The sequence below is a fragment of the Camelina sativa genome, chromosome 13 (genome assembly GCF_000633955.1).
Source record: "Camelina sativa cultivar DH55 chromosome 13, Cs, whole genome shotgun sequence".
NCBI lineage: Eukaryota > Viridiplantae > Streptophyta > Magnoliopsida > Brassicales > Brassicaceae > Camelina > Camelina sativa.
The window spans coordinates 19,580,362-19,597,329 of record NC_025697.1 but is presented as its reverse complement, the minus strand read 5'-3'; the positions used below and the strand labels follow the sequence as shown (position 1 = coordinate 19,597,329).

General features: G+C 37.8%; 3 protein-coding genes across 6 annotated transcripts; 1 reads left to right on the top strand and 2 right to left on the bottom strand.

Annotated features, from left to right (window-relative positions):
- Positions 462-5,549, top strand: LOC104737182. The gene is made up of 14 exons (XM_010457293.2): positions 462-904; positions 991-1,216; positions 1,321-1,569; positions 1,660-1,775; positions 1,907-2,005; positions 2,127-2,214; positions 2,332-2,561; positions 2,643-2,827; positions 2,945-3,144; positions 3,409-3,741; positions 3,821-3,922; positions 4,137-4,434; positions 4,610-5,043; positions 5,194-5,549. Exons 1-14 carry the CDS (start codon positions 612-614, stop codon positions 5,380-5,382), a joined length of 3,042 nt encoding a protein of 1,013 aa, XP_010455595.1. The 5' UTR covers positions 462-611; the 3' UTR covers positions 5,383-5,549.
- On the bottom strand, positions 5,578-9,018 carry LOC104737181. 4 transcript variants are annotated; one of them, XM_010457291.2, is made up of 9 exons: positions 8,837-9,018; positions 8,333-8,487; positions 8,126-8,213; positions 7,128-7,833; positions 6,960-7,013; positions 6,653-6,747; positions 6,208-6,330; positions 6,039-6,128; positions 5,578-5,952 (listed from the first exon to the last, which is right to left on the bottom strand). In XM_010457291.2, exons 1-9 carry the CDS (start codon positions 8,882-8,884, stop codon positions 5,842-5,844), a joined length of 1,470 nt encoding a protein of 489 aa, XP_010455593.1. In that variant the 5' UTR covers positions 8,885-9,018; the 3' UTR covers positions 5,578-5,841. The 4 variants fall into 4 exon arrangements, with proteins under 4 accessions (XP_010455593.1, XP_010455594.1, XP_010455591.1 ...); XM_010457292.2 differs by having other exon boundaries at positions 6,960-7,010; XM_010457289.2 differs by having other exon boundaries at positions 6,653-6,750; positions 8,837-9,017.
- On the bottom strand, positions 13,515-16,097 carry LOC104737180 (putative uncharacterized protein DDB_G0291812). The gene is made up of 3 exons (XM_010457288.2): positions 15,126-16,097; positions 14,242-14,395; positions 13,515-14,128 (listed from the first exon to the last, which is right to left on the bottom strand). Exons 1-3 carry the CDS (start codon positions 15,993-15,995, stop codon positions 13,632-13,634), a joined length of 1,521 nt encoding a protein of 506 aa, XP_010455590.1. The 5' UTR covers positions 15,996-16,097; the 3' UTR covers positions 13,515-13,631.

The following is a 16,968-nucleotide window of genomic DNA, read 5'->3' as shown; positions in this document are numbered from 1 at the left end:
TTTGGATGTGTTTGCATGTTACTGCTTTTGAATGTTTCTTTTTGTACAGTTTTTGAATTTTAAGATTCATCTATCTAATGATGATGTATGTTTTTTTTTCTTTTCCCGTTTTTGGGAGTCTGCAACATAAAAGAGTCAGAGATATAAGTATGTTGCTTATTTGGGTTTAGTTCAAGTGTTTTTTTTTTATAACGATTTTCTTCAGGGTTATTGACAGTGGATGACGTTTATGTGAGAATTGAATTGTTTATTGTATATGTGGGAATGAGTTGATTAGATTAGATAATCTGGCATATACTGATACAAGAATGATGAGGAGACTTGTGTTCTTTATTGGTTATGAAATTTGTATTGCTTTATGCTTGTTTGGCTAGTTCTAGTTCTAGTATCAGTGATGAGTTATTTGTAATTCAGGGATCAAGGGTCCCTTAGTATCAGATAGCACTGTGATGACTCTTTTTTTTTTTTCTTGTTTCCTTAGGCATAAGGTTTTGTCTGCTGAACTAGAAACCGGAAGCTCCAAAGTTATATTCATTGATCATTCGTAGCCGTGTCAAGATTTTAACTGTCATCAAGAAATTTAAGGACGGAGCTTCTACGAATTAAGTGCGATGGTCTCTGACAGGCATTCTGCTCGTTTATATAATTCCCTCCCAATGGAGAGGGTCAGAACGATTCTAACCCATACTTACCCTTATCCGCATGAGCATTCACGTCATGCTATCATCGCTGTATTTTTTGGTTGCTTATTCTTTATTTCATCGGATAACATGCACACCCTCATAGAAAAGTTTTCACTCAAGTGGTGGTCCATGTATGCATGCTTGCTCGGGTTTTTCTACTTCTTTTCTTCTCCATTTATCCAGAAGACCATCAGACCAAATTATTCAAACTTCAGTCGGTGGTAAGCAACTGTTATTTCAATCTCCTGAAATATCAATTTTCACTCTTTGAAATTTCCTAATTCTTTTTGTTTTGTTTTGGGTGTAGGTACATTGCCTGGATTTTAGTTGCAGCTTTGTATCATCTTCCTAATTTTCAGTCAATGGGTTTGGATTTGAGGATGAATTTGTCCTTGTTTCTAACAATTTACATATCATCCATACTCTTCCTTGTTGTCTTTCACATCATATTTCTTGGCCTTTGGTATGTTGGTCTTGTTTCTCGCGTGGCTGGAAGACGCCCAGAGATCTTAACCATTCTTCAAAACTGCGCTGTAAGCTCACCATTGCCAGCCTTGCACATTAAAGCCCACTTATTTTCTTTAAATATTGTCTTTCCTATAAAAATGATTGTCTTCATGCCTTTTGGCTTGTGCAGGTTCTTAGCATGGCCTGCTGTATATTTTACAGTCATTGTGGTAATCGAGCTATTTTGAGGCAAAAACCACATGGAAGACAGTATTCTAGCTGGTTTTCGTTCTGGAAAAAGGAACATAGGAACAATACCTGGCTTGCAAAATTCATTCGTATGAATGAGCTGAAAGACCAAGTGTGTTCGTCATGGTTTGCTCCTGTTGGATCTGCAAGTGATTATCCACTATTATCCAAATGGTTCATTTACGGGGAGGTATCTCTTCTTTAAACTGTTCTAATGAATTGTGAATATGTTTTATTTGTTCACCCTTTAATAATCCTATTCATACCTTGTTATTTGCAGATTGCATGCAACGGATCATGTCCTGATTCATCTGACGAAATTTCTCCTATATACTCCTTGTGGGCCACATTTATTGGTCTTTACATTGCCAATTATGTAGTGGAGAGATCAACAGGGTAAGTAGCGTCTATGTAACAAGACATGTCAAATTAATATGTGCAATTGAGGATCAACAGTACATTCATATGAACAGCTTTGGTCTTACACTCAAAGGGCACGTTTAATCTTGTTTTAATATACTGTTTAGGTGGGCTCTGACACACCCTCTATCAGTCGACAAATATGAGAAGCTGAAGAATCAGCAATTGAGACCTGATTTCTTAGATATGGTTCCTTGGTATTCAGGGTACATCAATGCTAAACTGAATTTTTCCCTTTCTGCTTACCATTTTTTTTTTAGTGTGGCAAGTAAAAGCGGAAGGCAGGACACTTTACCCGGTGCTGACCTATCTTATTATATATTTCAGAACATCGGCTGATTTGTTTAAAACTGTGTTTGACCTCCTTGTGTCAGTCACGGTATTTGTTGGCCGCTTTGACATGCGGATGCTGCAGGTAGACCTTTTAAACTTATGATATGATAATCTCAGGTCATTCCTCTCTTCGCAGATAAACATTCGAGATAATTGAATTTAACTTTTGTTGCTCTTTTCCTTTGTGCCAAATCTTTAGGCTGCGATGACCAAATCTGATGATGCAACTGGTAGAAAGGAACTTTTGTATGATCACCTTGCTGATAAGAATGATTTTTGGTTTGATTTCATGGCGGATACTGGTGATGGGGGGAATTCATCATATAGTGTTGCGAAACTCCTTGCTCAGCCTTCTCTCAAAGTTCCAGTGGCTGATGATTTCCTATCTCTTCCACGGGGCAATGTACTGCTAATTGGAGGAGATCTTGCGTAAGTGCTTTATTTATTATTTGTATATATTTACATATTCCCAAGCTTTTGTCAAATCTAACCATGGCTGTTTTTCTCCAGATACCCAAATCCGTCATCTTTTACATATGAAAAACGTCTCTTCTGTCCTTTTGAGTATGCGCTGCAGCCACCGCGTTGGTATAAAAATGACTCTATTGCTGTTGACAAGCCTGAATTACCCGATGGAGTGTCTGATCTTAAGAGTTATGAAGGTCCTCAATGTTTTCTAATCCCTGGAAACCATGGTGAGTTTCAGGTCTCAGCTTCATTTATTTTTGAAATAAATTTTCACTTACCTGCATGCATACGCGGTTTCTTCTTTATTTCCTCTAACTCTAGGGATATTGTTTATTATTTCGTAGACTGGTTTGACGGACTCAATACTTTCATGAGGTATATATGCCATAAGAGTTGGTTAGGCGGCTGGTTAATGCCTCAGAAGAAAAGCTATTTTGCCCTGCAGCTACCTAAGGGATGGTGGGTGTTTGGTTTGGATCTTGCACTTCATGGTGATATTGATGTCGACCAATTCAAATTCTTTTCCGAATTGGTGAAGGGCAAGGTAGTTTTCGTACCACTTTTCTTATCCATCCTTTATATAGGATTTGTAGATGTAATGTAAATATTTATGTCACCTAGTCAGAGTTCTACCATTAACTGGCTAACCACCAACTCTATACTGTATTACTCTGGTATAGATTTGTGATGCCAATTTTTCCTGATATGCTCCTAACAAGTGGATTAGGCTATAGTTTAGTGGCTTCATCTTTTCGTATTACTCAACTTTCATTTTGTTGCTATAATAAATTAATATTTTCTCGTTCAGGTTGGTGAGAATGATGCTGTGATCATTATCACGCATGAACCAAACTGGCTTCTTGATTGGTACTGGAGCGGCGATACAGGGAAGAACGTGAGACATCTAATATGCGACGTTTTGAAATACAGGTGCAAACTTAGAATGGCAGGGGATTTGCATCACTATATGCGACATTCATGTAATCAATCAGATGGACCTGCCCATGTCCAACATCTTCTTGTTAATGGCTGTGGGGGAGCTTTTCTGCATCCCACCCATGTGTTCAGCAATTTTTCAAAGTTCTATGGGGCCTCTTATGGAAGCAAGGTTGCTTACCCCTCTTTTGAGGATTCAAGCAAAGTAAGTTTCCTCTCACAAACTCTCCTTGTTTATAACTTTTCGTAGTCAGATATTAAATGGTGTTTTCGGCTGTTTGCAGATTGCTTTGGGAAATATTTTGAAATTCCGGAAGAAGAACTGGCAGTTTGATTTTATTGGTGGTATTATATACTTCATCTTGGTCTTTTCATTGTTCCCTCAGGTGCGTATTAAGCTTTTCCTAATTAAACATTGCACAACATGCAGTAATAATAGATTGGGAAGCTGAGATTGGTGTTTTATATGCTATAGCAGTTCTTTTTGTTTCCTGAGTTTTGCATATAGTAGATTTGCTTTTTCCTTGAAAACCATCATATGGGCTCACTTCTCACAAGAAAACTGCAATCTTATTCCTTCTTGTTCCTCGTTTATTTCAGTGTAAGTTAGCTCACGTCTTACGAGGTGATTCGTTTTCTGGTCACCTTGAGAGTTTCTTAGGCACTGTTTGGAACGCCTTTGCGTATGTGATGGAACAATCTTATGTGTCTTTTACCGGTGTCTTGATGTTGCTGATAACTGCAATCGCGTTTGTCCCCTCAAAAATATCTCGGAAGAAACGGGTTGTAATTGGAGTTCTTCATGTTGCTGCACACCTGATGGCAGCTCTGATTCTCATGTTGATGTTGGAACTGGGCATAGAAATCTGTATTCAACATAATCTCCTTGCAAATTCTGGTCAGTTCTCATTCCTCATGGTTTTCATACCAAAGTGCATAATTTTATTGTATACTGAACAGCCATCTTGACTCATCACAATGTCATGGACGCCAATAGATAATAATGATTGGGTGAAATTTTCTGTGATTTAGCCTTGATTGATTTTGTGACTCCTACATTTTTGTTTACACAGGGTATCATACATTATATCAGTGGTACAAATCAGTTGAGAGTGAGCATTTCCCGGACCCTACTGGCCTTCGAGCCCGTATTGAACAATGGACGTTTGGCTTATATCCTGCTTGCATAAAGTATCTTATGTCAGCATTTGATGTTCCTGAGGTGATGGCGGTTACCCGGACCAACATTTGCAAAGACGGAATGGAGTCACTTTCCCGAAGCGGAGCTGTTATCTATTATGCTTCTGTCTTCCTTTACTTTTGGGTCTTCTCAACTCCTGTCGTGTCTATGGTATTTGGAAGCTACTTGTATATCTGCATCAACTGGTTCCACATACACTTTGATGAAGCTTTCTCTTCACTCCGCATTGCCAATTACAAATCTTTCACCCGTTTCCACATCCTAGAAGATGGAGACATCGAAGTTTTCACGCTAGCAGTTGATAAGGTAAGAAAAAACTCTACTTATGACGGTTGCTACCTGACACTGCTGCTACTAATGAACCAAATGCGACTTCCAAACTTTATTGATATCTTAGTTGTTAACTGTATGGTTTAAGGAACTTTAACCAAAGATGTGTATATTATATGAGTTTAGGTGCCAAAAGACTGGAAACTGGACAAAGATTGGGATTCAGAGCCGAAACAAAGCTTCAAGATGAGCTATGAGAGACAGTTTCCAAGTAAATGGTGTGCTCCAACAGCCCAACAAGACCCTGTTAATACCGTAAAGATAGTTGATCGTTTCATGATTCATAGATCAGAAAAACAAAATGGAGAATGTTAGATATGGATCAGTTAAGAACTGGTTTAACTTATCCTTTTGATTGTATTGCTCTCTTTGTATAAAATTAGAATGTAATGTAATGTAGCCTCTCTGCTTATTGTTTGAGATGAATGAAGTATGATAGAATATATATGCCTATTGATTAATGTATAAATTCCAGTTTTCTTCATACTTCTATTAGTCAAACACACAAAGTTAAATCAGATAACTTTTTATAGAAAGAAATGATTTTTATTGTTTTTGGGTTTTAAGTTACAAAGTAGATTGGCACAACATATTCTCTAAGTAGCTTTAGCTATCCCTCTCTCTCTCGCTCGACCATACAACAAATTTTGCCCTTAATCAAAGCCTTCTTAAAGAGCCTTCCTAATTTTACAAATCAGAAAAAATACAGGGAGAGGACAACTCATATAAGCCTTTAAAAGGTACAGTGAAGATATCAACCTTGTTAAGGGAATTTTATGAATAAGGGGCGTATTCATGGATGGCCGTTGCTAATTTATCTCTAGCTTCTGCAGTCTTTGTCCTTATAAGAAAGGTTCTCGGCGTGACATTCTCGCTGGAGTCCTCCTGTTGCAGGTAGACAAAATCAGAGAAACCACAAAACCAACATGAAAACACTAAAAAAGGAAGAAGCTTCAGCAGATTTTCTTTACCGAGGAGTGGAATATTGCAACAAGGGCGTTCTTCTGTGGGCTTGTCTTGATTCCAGCATACAGTAATGCATTCAGAAGCAGTTTACCAACCTGACAAGAAAAAATGGATTTATAATGTTGGAAATCTGTAGACCAATTTGAATGTGAAGTGTTGTCTACTGAATCATACATCGTTTCTGACAAGGATTGTGGGTTTTGATTCTTTTGATCCTTTGTCAACGCCTTCTTTGCATTTTATAGTGAGATTCCCAGTTCCTCTATCTTTCCAACCTTTATCTGCTGGGTCACTTGACTGCACAATATCATAGATACAAAGCTTACAACGTCAGCAAGAACAGAATATCAAGATAACTAAAGTAGAGAAAATAAACTACTTCACAAGCACTATGACACCTAAAGAGGTATAAAATTTAGGAAAGAACATTTTCATATTTAACCTTTATGGTCTCATACGTGATGTTATATCCTCGTTATGGTTATTAATATTACATCACTCAATATGTACAAATAACAGCAACTTATTATGAAACAATATACTGAGTGCTGCTACTGAAAAAGGGAGGGATATTGTAGAATAGCGGAAAATAACATCAAAGTTAAAGCCAAATATATACCTTTACATAAAGTTTGCATTTGACTTCATGAACCACAGTAACACCCTCTTCTTTAGTCTTTTTGACAGATGGGCTGCTCGGTTGAGGTTGTTCATCTTCTGCCAAGTCAAAAGAATCCAACGTTTACAGGTCTATTATGCCTCAAGATTTGTTATAGATAATTTCCTCTAGGTAAGTTGTAACTTCAGAATAGAAAACTATATCAAGATTGTGGTTTCAAAGATATTTGAAGTCGTAAGTCCTAACATAACTTTTTAAAGAAAAAGGAACACAAAATTGTAAGATAACAATATACTGATCAACTTACCACCATCTGCATCATCTGCAGAATCCCGCTTTACTGCTATGGGCACTGGAGCTGCTAATACCAGCAAACAAGGAAAGGAGAGGTTAGGTCTCTGAAACTATTTTCCTAAATATAAAAAGCTGATCAACGACAAGTCCAATATTTTGCCAATGGAACAAGTAGAGATACCTCCAGATGAAAAAGGGTTTTGATTATTCGAAGATGAGAAAGGAGGTTGGCTAGTAGAGACTGCTCCTGCTTGACTGCTGGGAAATAGACTTGGTTGACTGCTTTTAGCCGAACCAAATTGGCCACTAAAAGACCCAGTCTGGCTATTTGAGACTGTTCCTGCTTGACTGCTGGAAAATAGGCTTCGTTGGCTGCTTTTAGCCGAACCAAACTGGCCACTGCTAAAAAGACCAGTCTGGCTATTAGAGACTGCTCCTGCTTGACTGCTGGAAAACAGGCTTGGTTGGCTGCTTTTGGCCGAACCAAACTGGCCACTGCTAAAAGACCCAGTCTGGCTATTAGAGACTGCTCCTTCTTGACTGCTGGATAATAGGCTTGGTTGGGTGCTTTTGGCGACACCAAACTGGCCACTGCCAAAAGACCCAGTCTGGCTATTGAATGTTGAACCAAATTGACTGCTTGAGAATGCTCCAGGTTGGCTTGAAGACAAACTAGACTGACTACTGGAAAAATTGGAAGATGGATTGTTTGAGAAGAGCCCAGGTTGACTGTTTGAAGCAAATAAGCTATTATTCGAAACTGATTTAACATCGCTATTCTTGGCGTCAGCCACTATTTTCTTCTCTGCTCCACGAGATTCAGGGGACACATTTTCTCCCTTTCCCTTATTTTCTTTCAGCCAGTTGACAACATCCTTAAACTTTTCCTGCAGACATGAAGCAGAAAACTAATGAGCTAGTGTACTGAACAAAAGATCTAGCACAAAACAAAGGAAGAGACTGGAAGAGTTAGCTACTCTATCCTTTTCATATAAATGGACATCGAAACCAAAGACAAACTAGAAAATTAGCGTTCTTGATGAGTCGATCAAAACCATCCTAGGTTTTTTTCATAATGAGAAAAGGAGGCCTCTAAATTCAGGATAAACCAAGTACGTACACTGCTAAACATTAAGACCAATTAAAGTATGTTAAATTTATGTCATTTAGAGTATTTACCAGAATGTTTGAAGCATGCGAAATGTAGTCATTCATCCCATCTTCCCAAAGTTCATCAGGATGATTCTTCAGCTGTAACTGCACCCAACTGTTTTCAAATTAAAGCATAAGCAATATCTTATTGAAGGTACAAACAAACCAAGTTAACTATATAAAATAACCCAACAAGCGTAGAGATATAATCTTTTCTAAAACACAACTGTTCACCTTACAAATTGGTTATTAAGAGCTCTCACATTCTTCCTAGCTAACTCAGCTCTCTGCTTATCCAATGATGCTGATGTTAATGAACTCTTCTGCATCGGTGCCACATTCTTCTGGATACCAAATAAGGTTCCTTCAATTGGTTTAGCATTCTTAAACTGCAAAAATTTCAAAAAAATAATTAAACTGCTCACTGATTCAATTCGATATCAAACTGCTCTAAAATTCAAAAACTAACTAAGTAATAGATCTAAAGCAAACACCTTTGAGCTAAATCATGGACAATGCTCACTAACCAGAACTTGTTACATTATAAAGTTACAAATTTTATACATAATCATCAATCACCCAACAAAGAAGTACCCACAAAGTATCAATTTTTGTCACCGAAACAGAGAATCAACGCAAATACCGAATCTTTAACGAGATTCAATCGGCAAAATCAAAGCTTTTTCTCTTTTACCCAAAACTACGAACACAAAAGTAAATCGGAAAAAAAAAACTCACGGAAGGGTCATTAGATTCGGAGACGGCGGCGCGTTTTACTCCCCTCATGATTCACACACAGTCTCGGCTTTTTGCTTAACTCGGCGGTCTTACAACCGGGAGGAACCAAAAAGGAGGCAGCTACTAAAAGGGGGAAAATTTATTTTAGGGTTTATTGTTCTGTCTTTTTTTTTTTCTTCAAATTTTATTTTTTAAAAATACAAACTTTTAAAAGAGGAGAAAAAAAAAAATAAGATCCTCTTTCAAGATGCTATTTAACTATTTTTCTCCATTGTGGAAAACCACATCATCCCAAAAAAAATATAAAAAATGTATGCTATGGATTTTTCCATTTTTCTTTTTGGTTTTTCAAACAATATAAATTTCTATTTTGGGTGATTTCATTTTCATACCCAATCGGCTTTAAATCTATAGACTGAAAATTCACGTGGGGCTTTGTCTGTCTTATGTTTGTTGATGTTTTGAGTTGCAGTCGCTACAACATTATGATTGACTTGTTAATAACAAATTAAATGGACAAAAGAAAAAATCAGAATACTTAAATCTCATATTCAATCCCATGTTGGTAAAGGGAAACAAGTAATGCCAGTTACATAGGTATTAATTAGTTTGTATGTCTAACTCCAATTCATCCAAATAATGACAGGTGATAGAGATCTGAAATAATAAAATTGCTGAACCCCATCTTTAAAAATTTATTTTTATATATTCTTTAAAGAACTTAAGTATTGTATTTTCAAATGTTGAAAGTTGAAACTTGGAGTTTAGGTCCTACCTAAACTATAATTTTAAGGAATAACGAAAAAAATCATGTCTAAGTCTTAACATATGATGTTGTCTACTTTTCTTATTGGATATCAGAATGAAAATAGTGGATATGAATCGAATGCAAATATTTAAAGATTGTTAAATTTTTTTGTATATAGATAACGGATACCGATTTTATATATTTTTAGAAAAGGATCAAATGTCCCGATTACAATGTGCAGTGAAACACTTTGAGTTCTTTTTTTTTTGGACAAACAGATGCTGTTATCATTTATTAATAAAAGAGTAACATAAGAGAGATATGCTAGTTTAAAGGATAACAAAGGGGCTTCCCACAAAATAATACAGCAAAGCAATAAAGATAAATAGGAGCAACAAATATAAAGAGTTTAGAGAGCTATGGACCAAAAGCTTGACAACGTTCTGGAACCTGTGAGATCAAGGCATATTGATGCATCTTCCGAAAGCAGGTCAAGGGAAGAGAGGATGACCATTATCTTGAAACAAAGACTAATTGGCAAGGGAACAACCAAACTAGGACTCTCGTAAGAGCTTTGCCAAGGAATGGAGCAAGGTTGGTGTTGCTCTGCAAATCGACCACTGCAAAGGTGGATGTGATTCGGCGTTTGGGTGAGGGCAGCTTGAGGGAGTTGCGGTAACCACTGCCACTTTGAGCAGAAGTCATAATGCCGCTACACTTCAGACTTGACTGAGGGGACTTCAAGAAGTTGATGCAAAACCAATTGGACACCATATCCAGTAGGCGAGGGAATAGGAAGAGGTTGATGAAGCAAAGGTAACCCCCACTCCGTAGAGGTGGGATCATAATGCCAATCTTCAACAACTTATCTCCTTCTAGGGGATCATCCTTAAGAGATTCAAGCAACATGGTTCTTAAAAGACTCTTGGGCCAACTTAGCAACAAGTGATGGTTAAGGTTAACTAGAAGTCTTCGGACTAGCGGTATCCTTAAGCTAAACAACCATTGACTAGAAAGGGGAAGAGTGGAGTTCAGACTAGACCTAGTTACAAGTTGACACTGAAGCAGTGGAGCTATTGGTAATATGTATGCTAAAGGATCAGGGAGAGCAAGCATTAGCGGTAAACCGATTGGCAGGGCAAAAACATTATCAACGAGCAGCATTGCAAATTTCCAAACCAACCTCTTTAATTGGCCTTGACACAAAGAAGATTCAAACACAATCAAAATATCTAGGGATCTGCTACCGAGTGTAACTCGTCTTGACCAAGCAAGATACAGAGACATTAACCAATTTGGGCTTGCTATGAAAATAAAGCTAGTGAGTCTAAGGCGTTTCCAGGTAAGGGATGACTTATAGTTTAAACACCTTAAACTATCTTCCAGGGTTTGAGAATGAGAGTGGAGAAATGACCTGGGACAAAGAGTTATCAAGAGAGAAGCAGAGGGCACCAAGGAGAAGGGTTTCTTTGTCAAACGGTTCACCGGTACCAGCGTCAAAACAGAGCTTCCGTCCAACTGCAGCCAAGCAAAGCATTTGGTGAGGGGATCTCGATCCATGGAACGGTAAGATGTTAAATTTGACGGCTTAATGGGGTGGTGAGACGGACGAAAACCGGGCCTAGAGGACACTGATGGATCTCTCGAACAGGAACAAGGGGGTGGGAACTCGATGTGATAGATTCACCGAGGGGAGGAACCAGATGCGGATGCAGAGAAGGTGATTGAAGTTGTCGCAAAGGCGGAGATGAGATCTGAAATCTCAACAGACCACCGATAGAATCGAGACTAGAAGCGAGTAGACTACAGGGGAAGCTGAGGCCGTGGAGATGAAGAAACCAAGGCCCAGCGGCGCCTATCAGGCTCGGCGCCGCCGGGGGAGCAGATCTTGGTGGTTGTGCCAGAGAGGAAAGGAGGCTAGGAAGAACTCACTTTGAGTTCAAGATACCTAAAAATAGATATAAAGCAAAAAATAGAGACTCATTAAAGCCTACGAAAATTGTTGAACCAATGAGTGAGATAGAGTTGTTGTGGAGGGCTTGTGGGAGCTAAGATGTTTTCTAGAGCTGCTAGTTTCCCACGAAGAGTTAGATGGATTTGTCTTGTGACTTGAGTTTCAGTTTGGAAGGAGGATCCATTAAGTCTTGCATTGCGCTCCTTCGAGATGTTGTATATCAGGGTTTGAATCACAAGTTTGCAAATGACATTAAGTTGCCTATTTGTGGTAGGGTTCATTAGCCAATTTAGGATACCACTGAATGTCAAAGGCGTTTGAGGTGCGATCTGATCAAAGAATTCCAGCCAGAGGTTCTTGGAGAAGTTACTTTGAAAGTATAAACGATCTTGTGATTCGTTACCTGATAGGCACATAAGGCAATTCAGTGGAATGGCATATTCCATCTTCTAAGTCGATCTCGGGTTGTTAGTCTGTCAAGGGCTGTCAACCAAGTCATAAAAGCCATCTTAGGTATATTATCTTTGAACCAGACCTGGTGGTGCCAGGTAACTGAAGGTCACGGGGGTGAAGGTGACGCCAAAGATTCTTGGTTGAGAATTTCCCGTGAGATTGATCCGGAGTTAATTTCCATAAATATATGTCTGTTTCAGTTTCATTCGATGGCGGATTGTGGTCTTGCAGGCAAGTACGGAGCAGCAGAACCAATTGATTTTTTCCTCTTGGTATAGCCCAAACACCATTTGGGAAAGCTTGACTCACTGTCGAGAGCAGACGTATTCCAGTAACTCGTGGACCATTGGCTCCAATTATATCAATTAGAGGTCCTAGTCCTGTCCAATTATCATGCTAGAAATAAAGTTTCATGACCAAAAACTATGGTGGAGTGAATATATGGTCTGGCTAGCGGCCTAAGTTTTGCCAGTCTTCTCCAGATCCAGCTTCCCGATGCACTAAAGTTAGCTTTCAAGAAATTTCTTCCCCTTATGAGATGCTTCTTTATCCACAAAACCCAAAGAGAACCAGTCTGAGGGAACAACATCCAAATGAGTTTCAAACCAAATATCTGATTCCACTCAGCTAGTCTCTTGAGTCATAATCCTCCTAATGATTTGTTGGTGCAGACAACCTCCCAAGAGACTTTTTCCCAACAAGCTGATGATGCAACACCTTGTACAAAAAAGCATTACATATTTGCTCGAGAGTTTCCAAGCAATTGTTAGGGAGTAAGAAGATGGATGCCAAGAAGTTGATGGTACTGTTAATTACCGAGTGTAGTAACTGGAGTCTTCCCACAAAAGATAAGTGTCGATTTGGCCATGATGCGATGCGTCCCTTTACTCTATCTATAAGTTGTTGATAATCCGTTGGAGTAAGTTTATGAGGTATCAACAGAACTCCAAGATATCGCACGGGGAGGAACCCATGTATAAGGTTGTGCCTTTGTGCTAGGTGGCTAATTAAATCTGTGTTATTTCCATCAAGGAATAAACAGGATTTAGTGAGATTGATACCTAGACCTGAGGCTTTCTTGAACTGATGAAGCACCTCGAGAATTGCAGTCAGAGAAGATTCGGTCCCATTGAAAAACATTAGCAGAGCATCAGCAAAACTCATATGAGTTATCAGTGGTTTAGCGCATTTCATATGGACTTATATCCGGTTTGTTGTAGCGACCTCATCAAGCTGCTTTGAGAATATATCCATGACTAGAGTGAAGAGAGGTGCATAGATGGAGTTTCCTTGCCTAAGCCCTCGCTTACCCGGGAAATATAGAGATGAAGTCTCCTTGCTTAAATTGTTGAATTTAATTTAGAGTTCGGAGAAAATAAAGTATAGAGAGCCGAAACTAAGATTCATACTATAAGAGTTAGAAAAACAAACACCACATAATGACTATAGCTTCCAAATCTCATTTAGACTTAAGAAATGGAATATATGACCTACATAAGTTTTTATACGAAGCATTCCCCTTATGCAAAACTACATATAGTTTTATTGAAATAACATATATGATATATCTAATACATTATGAATCTAATCTTTAACAAAATCTCAAAATCTTTTACTCCCTCCCAAAAACTAAAAGTTCATTACGAAGCTAAGTCGAAGATGAAATCTTCCACCAAGGAAGTGAAGAACCCACTAGCCAAATCTTCAACCACACTCTGTCTCTCATCTCCACTAATGCAACCCCATTTCATTTCCTTCACGTATATATCTCTCTTCTCTTTCACTTGCCAACTCGTAAACATCTCTTCTTGTCTCCCCATAACCCAATCTTCTACATTCTTCACCATCAATGTCTCCTCTTTTGGCCCAATATCATCTTCTTGAAGATAATCTAACAATAGATTATCTGCTACATGAGAAGCTAGTAGGTCGTTTGTTTCGCCAATTCTCTCCTTCACTAGAGCAAACACGTGGTTTGCGCATTTTTCTGATTCATCCTCTTCGGTTTCCAATGACTGAAATGAGTACTCTTCTTGTCTCTCTACATAATTCTCTATGCGTTTCTCCAAGTCTAGTGGCTCAAGCCGTACCAAACCGTTTAATCTCCTGCTTTTTCTAGCAATTTTCTCATATGTATCTGCAAATATCAACTTATAAACGTTATTTAATTACATATTCACATTTCTCTTTCAGTGTATATAAACCGATCGATTTGCTAGATATTGATGAGTAATCAATTAATAAAAATACCAATTTGGTTGGTGCTTTCATCGTCTTCATCATCATCATCATCATCATCATCATCATCATCATCATCATCATCATCATCATCTTCATCGTCTTTAAAAGGGCATTCCAAGATTGATACTGGACTGAGTTGTTCTTTTTCTTCATTCACACATTCCTACAAATTTGCATTTAATATCAAATCAGTTTCACATGCAATAAGCCTCCAACAAAACAAAATAATACTATGAGAAATGATAGTGACATTAAATAAGTTAACAAATGTCAATCCATCCCAAGACAACATCATTTATTTATCTATCTGTCTATGCCCCTATCAAATTAATTGTGATCGATCGTATCCTCACTTTTTTTTTTGATTGAGATTTGTGGGGATGTTGTTACAAATTTAAAATAATATATATAACCAAATCCAAGAATAAAATCATTTAAGGATTACATTAGTTAGTAAAAAAATTCACGAACATGGGTGATACTACTAATAGTATACAATTAATTTTGAGTATAATGTTATTAGTACTACTACTACTATAGTACTATGTATAAATGTGTCGAGATATCAGATATGCGTATCTAAATCTAACTAAAAAGATATACAAATTCTATTAAAAATGTACGATATAATTGACCTCGTGAGTTAAAAATAATTTGGTACGTGAAGAGTACCATGAAACAAAACAAAAATTAATACTCTCTCGCGGGATCATGTGCCGTATTATACGCATTAGAAGCTACGTAGAAGAATCTTAATTCTTAAACCATTGTAATCTACAAATCCTACACCTCACGTGACTCGCATCGTACACTTTCCCCGACAAGTTTCAATGCTTCCACACTATGACAGTTGTTGTAATAAAAACTTGAAAACGAGATTTTAACTAACTAACCTTTCTGTTACACATGCTGTTGCTGTTGACAGATGATGATCCGTCACAGTCATGTGCGTTTAAACACTCTCCGCTCTCATTCCCGTCTTCCACGGCGTCGTTTTCGTTCGATACTTCCTCAGATTCACCGCTCGACGAGGAAGAGAACGATGAGGAAGAAGACTGTACAACGTCCTCCGATGATGAGTTTGTGAAAAACTCGCTACCAGAACTCGATGAGTCACCGGAGATAAACTCCTCCACGGTCGTGGTGATCGGAGCTGCTGAGATTGAGAATGTTGGTTCCTCCACGACTGTGGTGGAGAGTTGAGAGATCAGATCGAACGGTTGATCTAAACTCTCTTCGAACGCAACTGATTTCCACCACTGGATCACTCCATCTCTACCTCCAGTTACTTCACGGCGAAAATTACCTAAGGGTTTTCTCCAGAAGCTTTTGCTTAAAAGCCGTTTAGACAAGCTTCTCGACAAAACACCATTTTGTTTATTATTATTATTATTGTCTCCCTTAGAAGACGGGAACGGCAAAAGTCTAACCGCGTTAAGAAACGCCGTGGAGGCTTTATGAACAGCGTGACTAATCGCTGTCCCACAAGTTGTACGGCTTGATCTTCTAGTGAGACGCGGTTGTTTACGATGATGAGGATGATGCTGATGGATCAATCCTGAACGTTTGATCTCGGCGTCAAGGAGACGACGAACGGTGGAGGAAGATGAAGAAGGAGGTTGACGACGTGGGAAAGATTTGAAACCGTTGGATGAACAAGAACTGAGATCATCGAGTAAGTAATCTCTTAACATCAGTGGCTTCAAACGTCTTTTGCTTGTTGAAAGTCTTTGATCAGAAGAACTGATCATCGACGACGCCATTGATGAACACGTGATGGTCTGGAGTTTTGTGTTATGAGAGTTAGATTTATAGTGAAGTAGAAAGAAGCTTCTATGTAAGGTGTGTGATCACGAAACCGAGGTTTTTAGTTATTTCTTTATTATTATTTATTTTGAATTTTGAAGTTTCGTTTGTATAAATTATTTTATTGGGTTTAGATTTGAAATCAGAATCTAATAAATAATTAGAAAGAAAGTTAAGAGTAATAAGTTGAAGAGAGAGTGACCAGAAGTTGACCTTGTAATAAAACAGGAGACGAGATTCTTGCGGCTGAGATACAGTTTTTGCCTCTTCACGTGTGTGTGTGTGTATGAACGTCAATATTAGTATTAGATTTACAACAGGTTTTTATTTTATTTTAATGTGTATAAGTATTAATTATTTAATTTCCAGATCTATATTAGCAGCTTCCAACTATTACATTGAAACTATAAAACAATTAGTCTGATTTTTTCAGAATCGTTTTTAAATGTGTAGTTTTAGGCTTAGCGAGGCATTATGAACTATTACTAGTTATTTACTGCCGTCGTCTTTACTAACCATTCAAGCTTAAAGTATGCAGAATGTTGTATATTGAAAATATGTATTTATAAGAAACGTATCAAAATATAAGACCTAGAAAGTAGAAACCTCTTTCACTTGATTTCCATCATTCCAGTTCTATGTATCAACCGAACGTAATTGAGCAGCTGAGAGAACAAAAAAAAAAGTAACAAATCAACAAACGTAATTTTTTACTTTGAAACTTATTTTTTTGAATGTTTTATATTTGGTTCATTATATATATTCACTATTCAGATTCGTTTTGATTTAACAGTTTGATCATTGCATGAAAGTTATTTACATAATATATGTAGTAAAGATATACTTTAGCCCAGCCCAACAGAATCTTGGCTAAAAAAAAATTGTTTGATATTCTAAAACTCTAGTATGATCCAAATATATTGCAGGGTC

Coding starts and splice junctions, on each gene's coding strand:
- LOC104737182 (XM_010457293.2), top strand. CDS start 612: ATGGTCTCTGACAGGCATTCTGCTCGTTTATATAATTCCCTCCCAATG. Junction 2,828..2,944: donor TCTAATCCCTGGAAACCATG/GTGAGTTTCAGG, acceptor ATTATTTCGTAG/ACTGGTTTGACGGACTCAAT. Junction 4,435..4,609: donor TAATCTCCTTGCAAATTCTG/GTCAGTTCTCAT, acceptor TTGTTTACACAG/GGTATCATACATTATATCAG.
- LOC104737181 (XM_010457289.2), bottom strand. CDS start 8,884: ATGAGGGGAGTAAAACGCGCCGCCGTCTCCGAATCTAATGACCCTTCC. Junction 6,751..6,959: donor TGCAGATGATGCAGATGGTG/GTAAGTTGATCA, acceptor TTGACTTGGCAG/AAGATGAACAACCTCAACCG. Junction 6,331..6,652: donor AATGCAAACTTTATGTAAAG/GTATATATTTGG, acceptor GATATTGTGCAG/TCAAGTGACCCAGCAGATAA.
- LOC104737180 (XM_010457288.2), bottom strand. CDS start 15,995: ATGGCGTCGTCGATGATCAGTTCTTCTGATCAAAGACTTTCAACAAGC. Junction 14,396..15,125: donor ACAGCATGTGTAACAGAAAG/GTTAGTTAGTTA, acceptor GCAAATTTGTAG/GAATGTGTGAATGAAGAAAA. Junction 14,129..14,241: donor TGAAAGCACCAACCAAATTG/GTATTTTTATTA, acceptor TGATATTTGCAG/ATACATATGAGAAAATTGCT.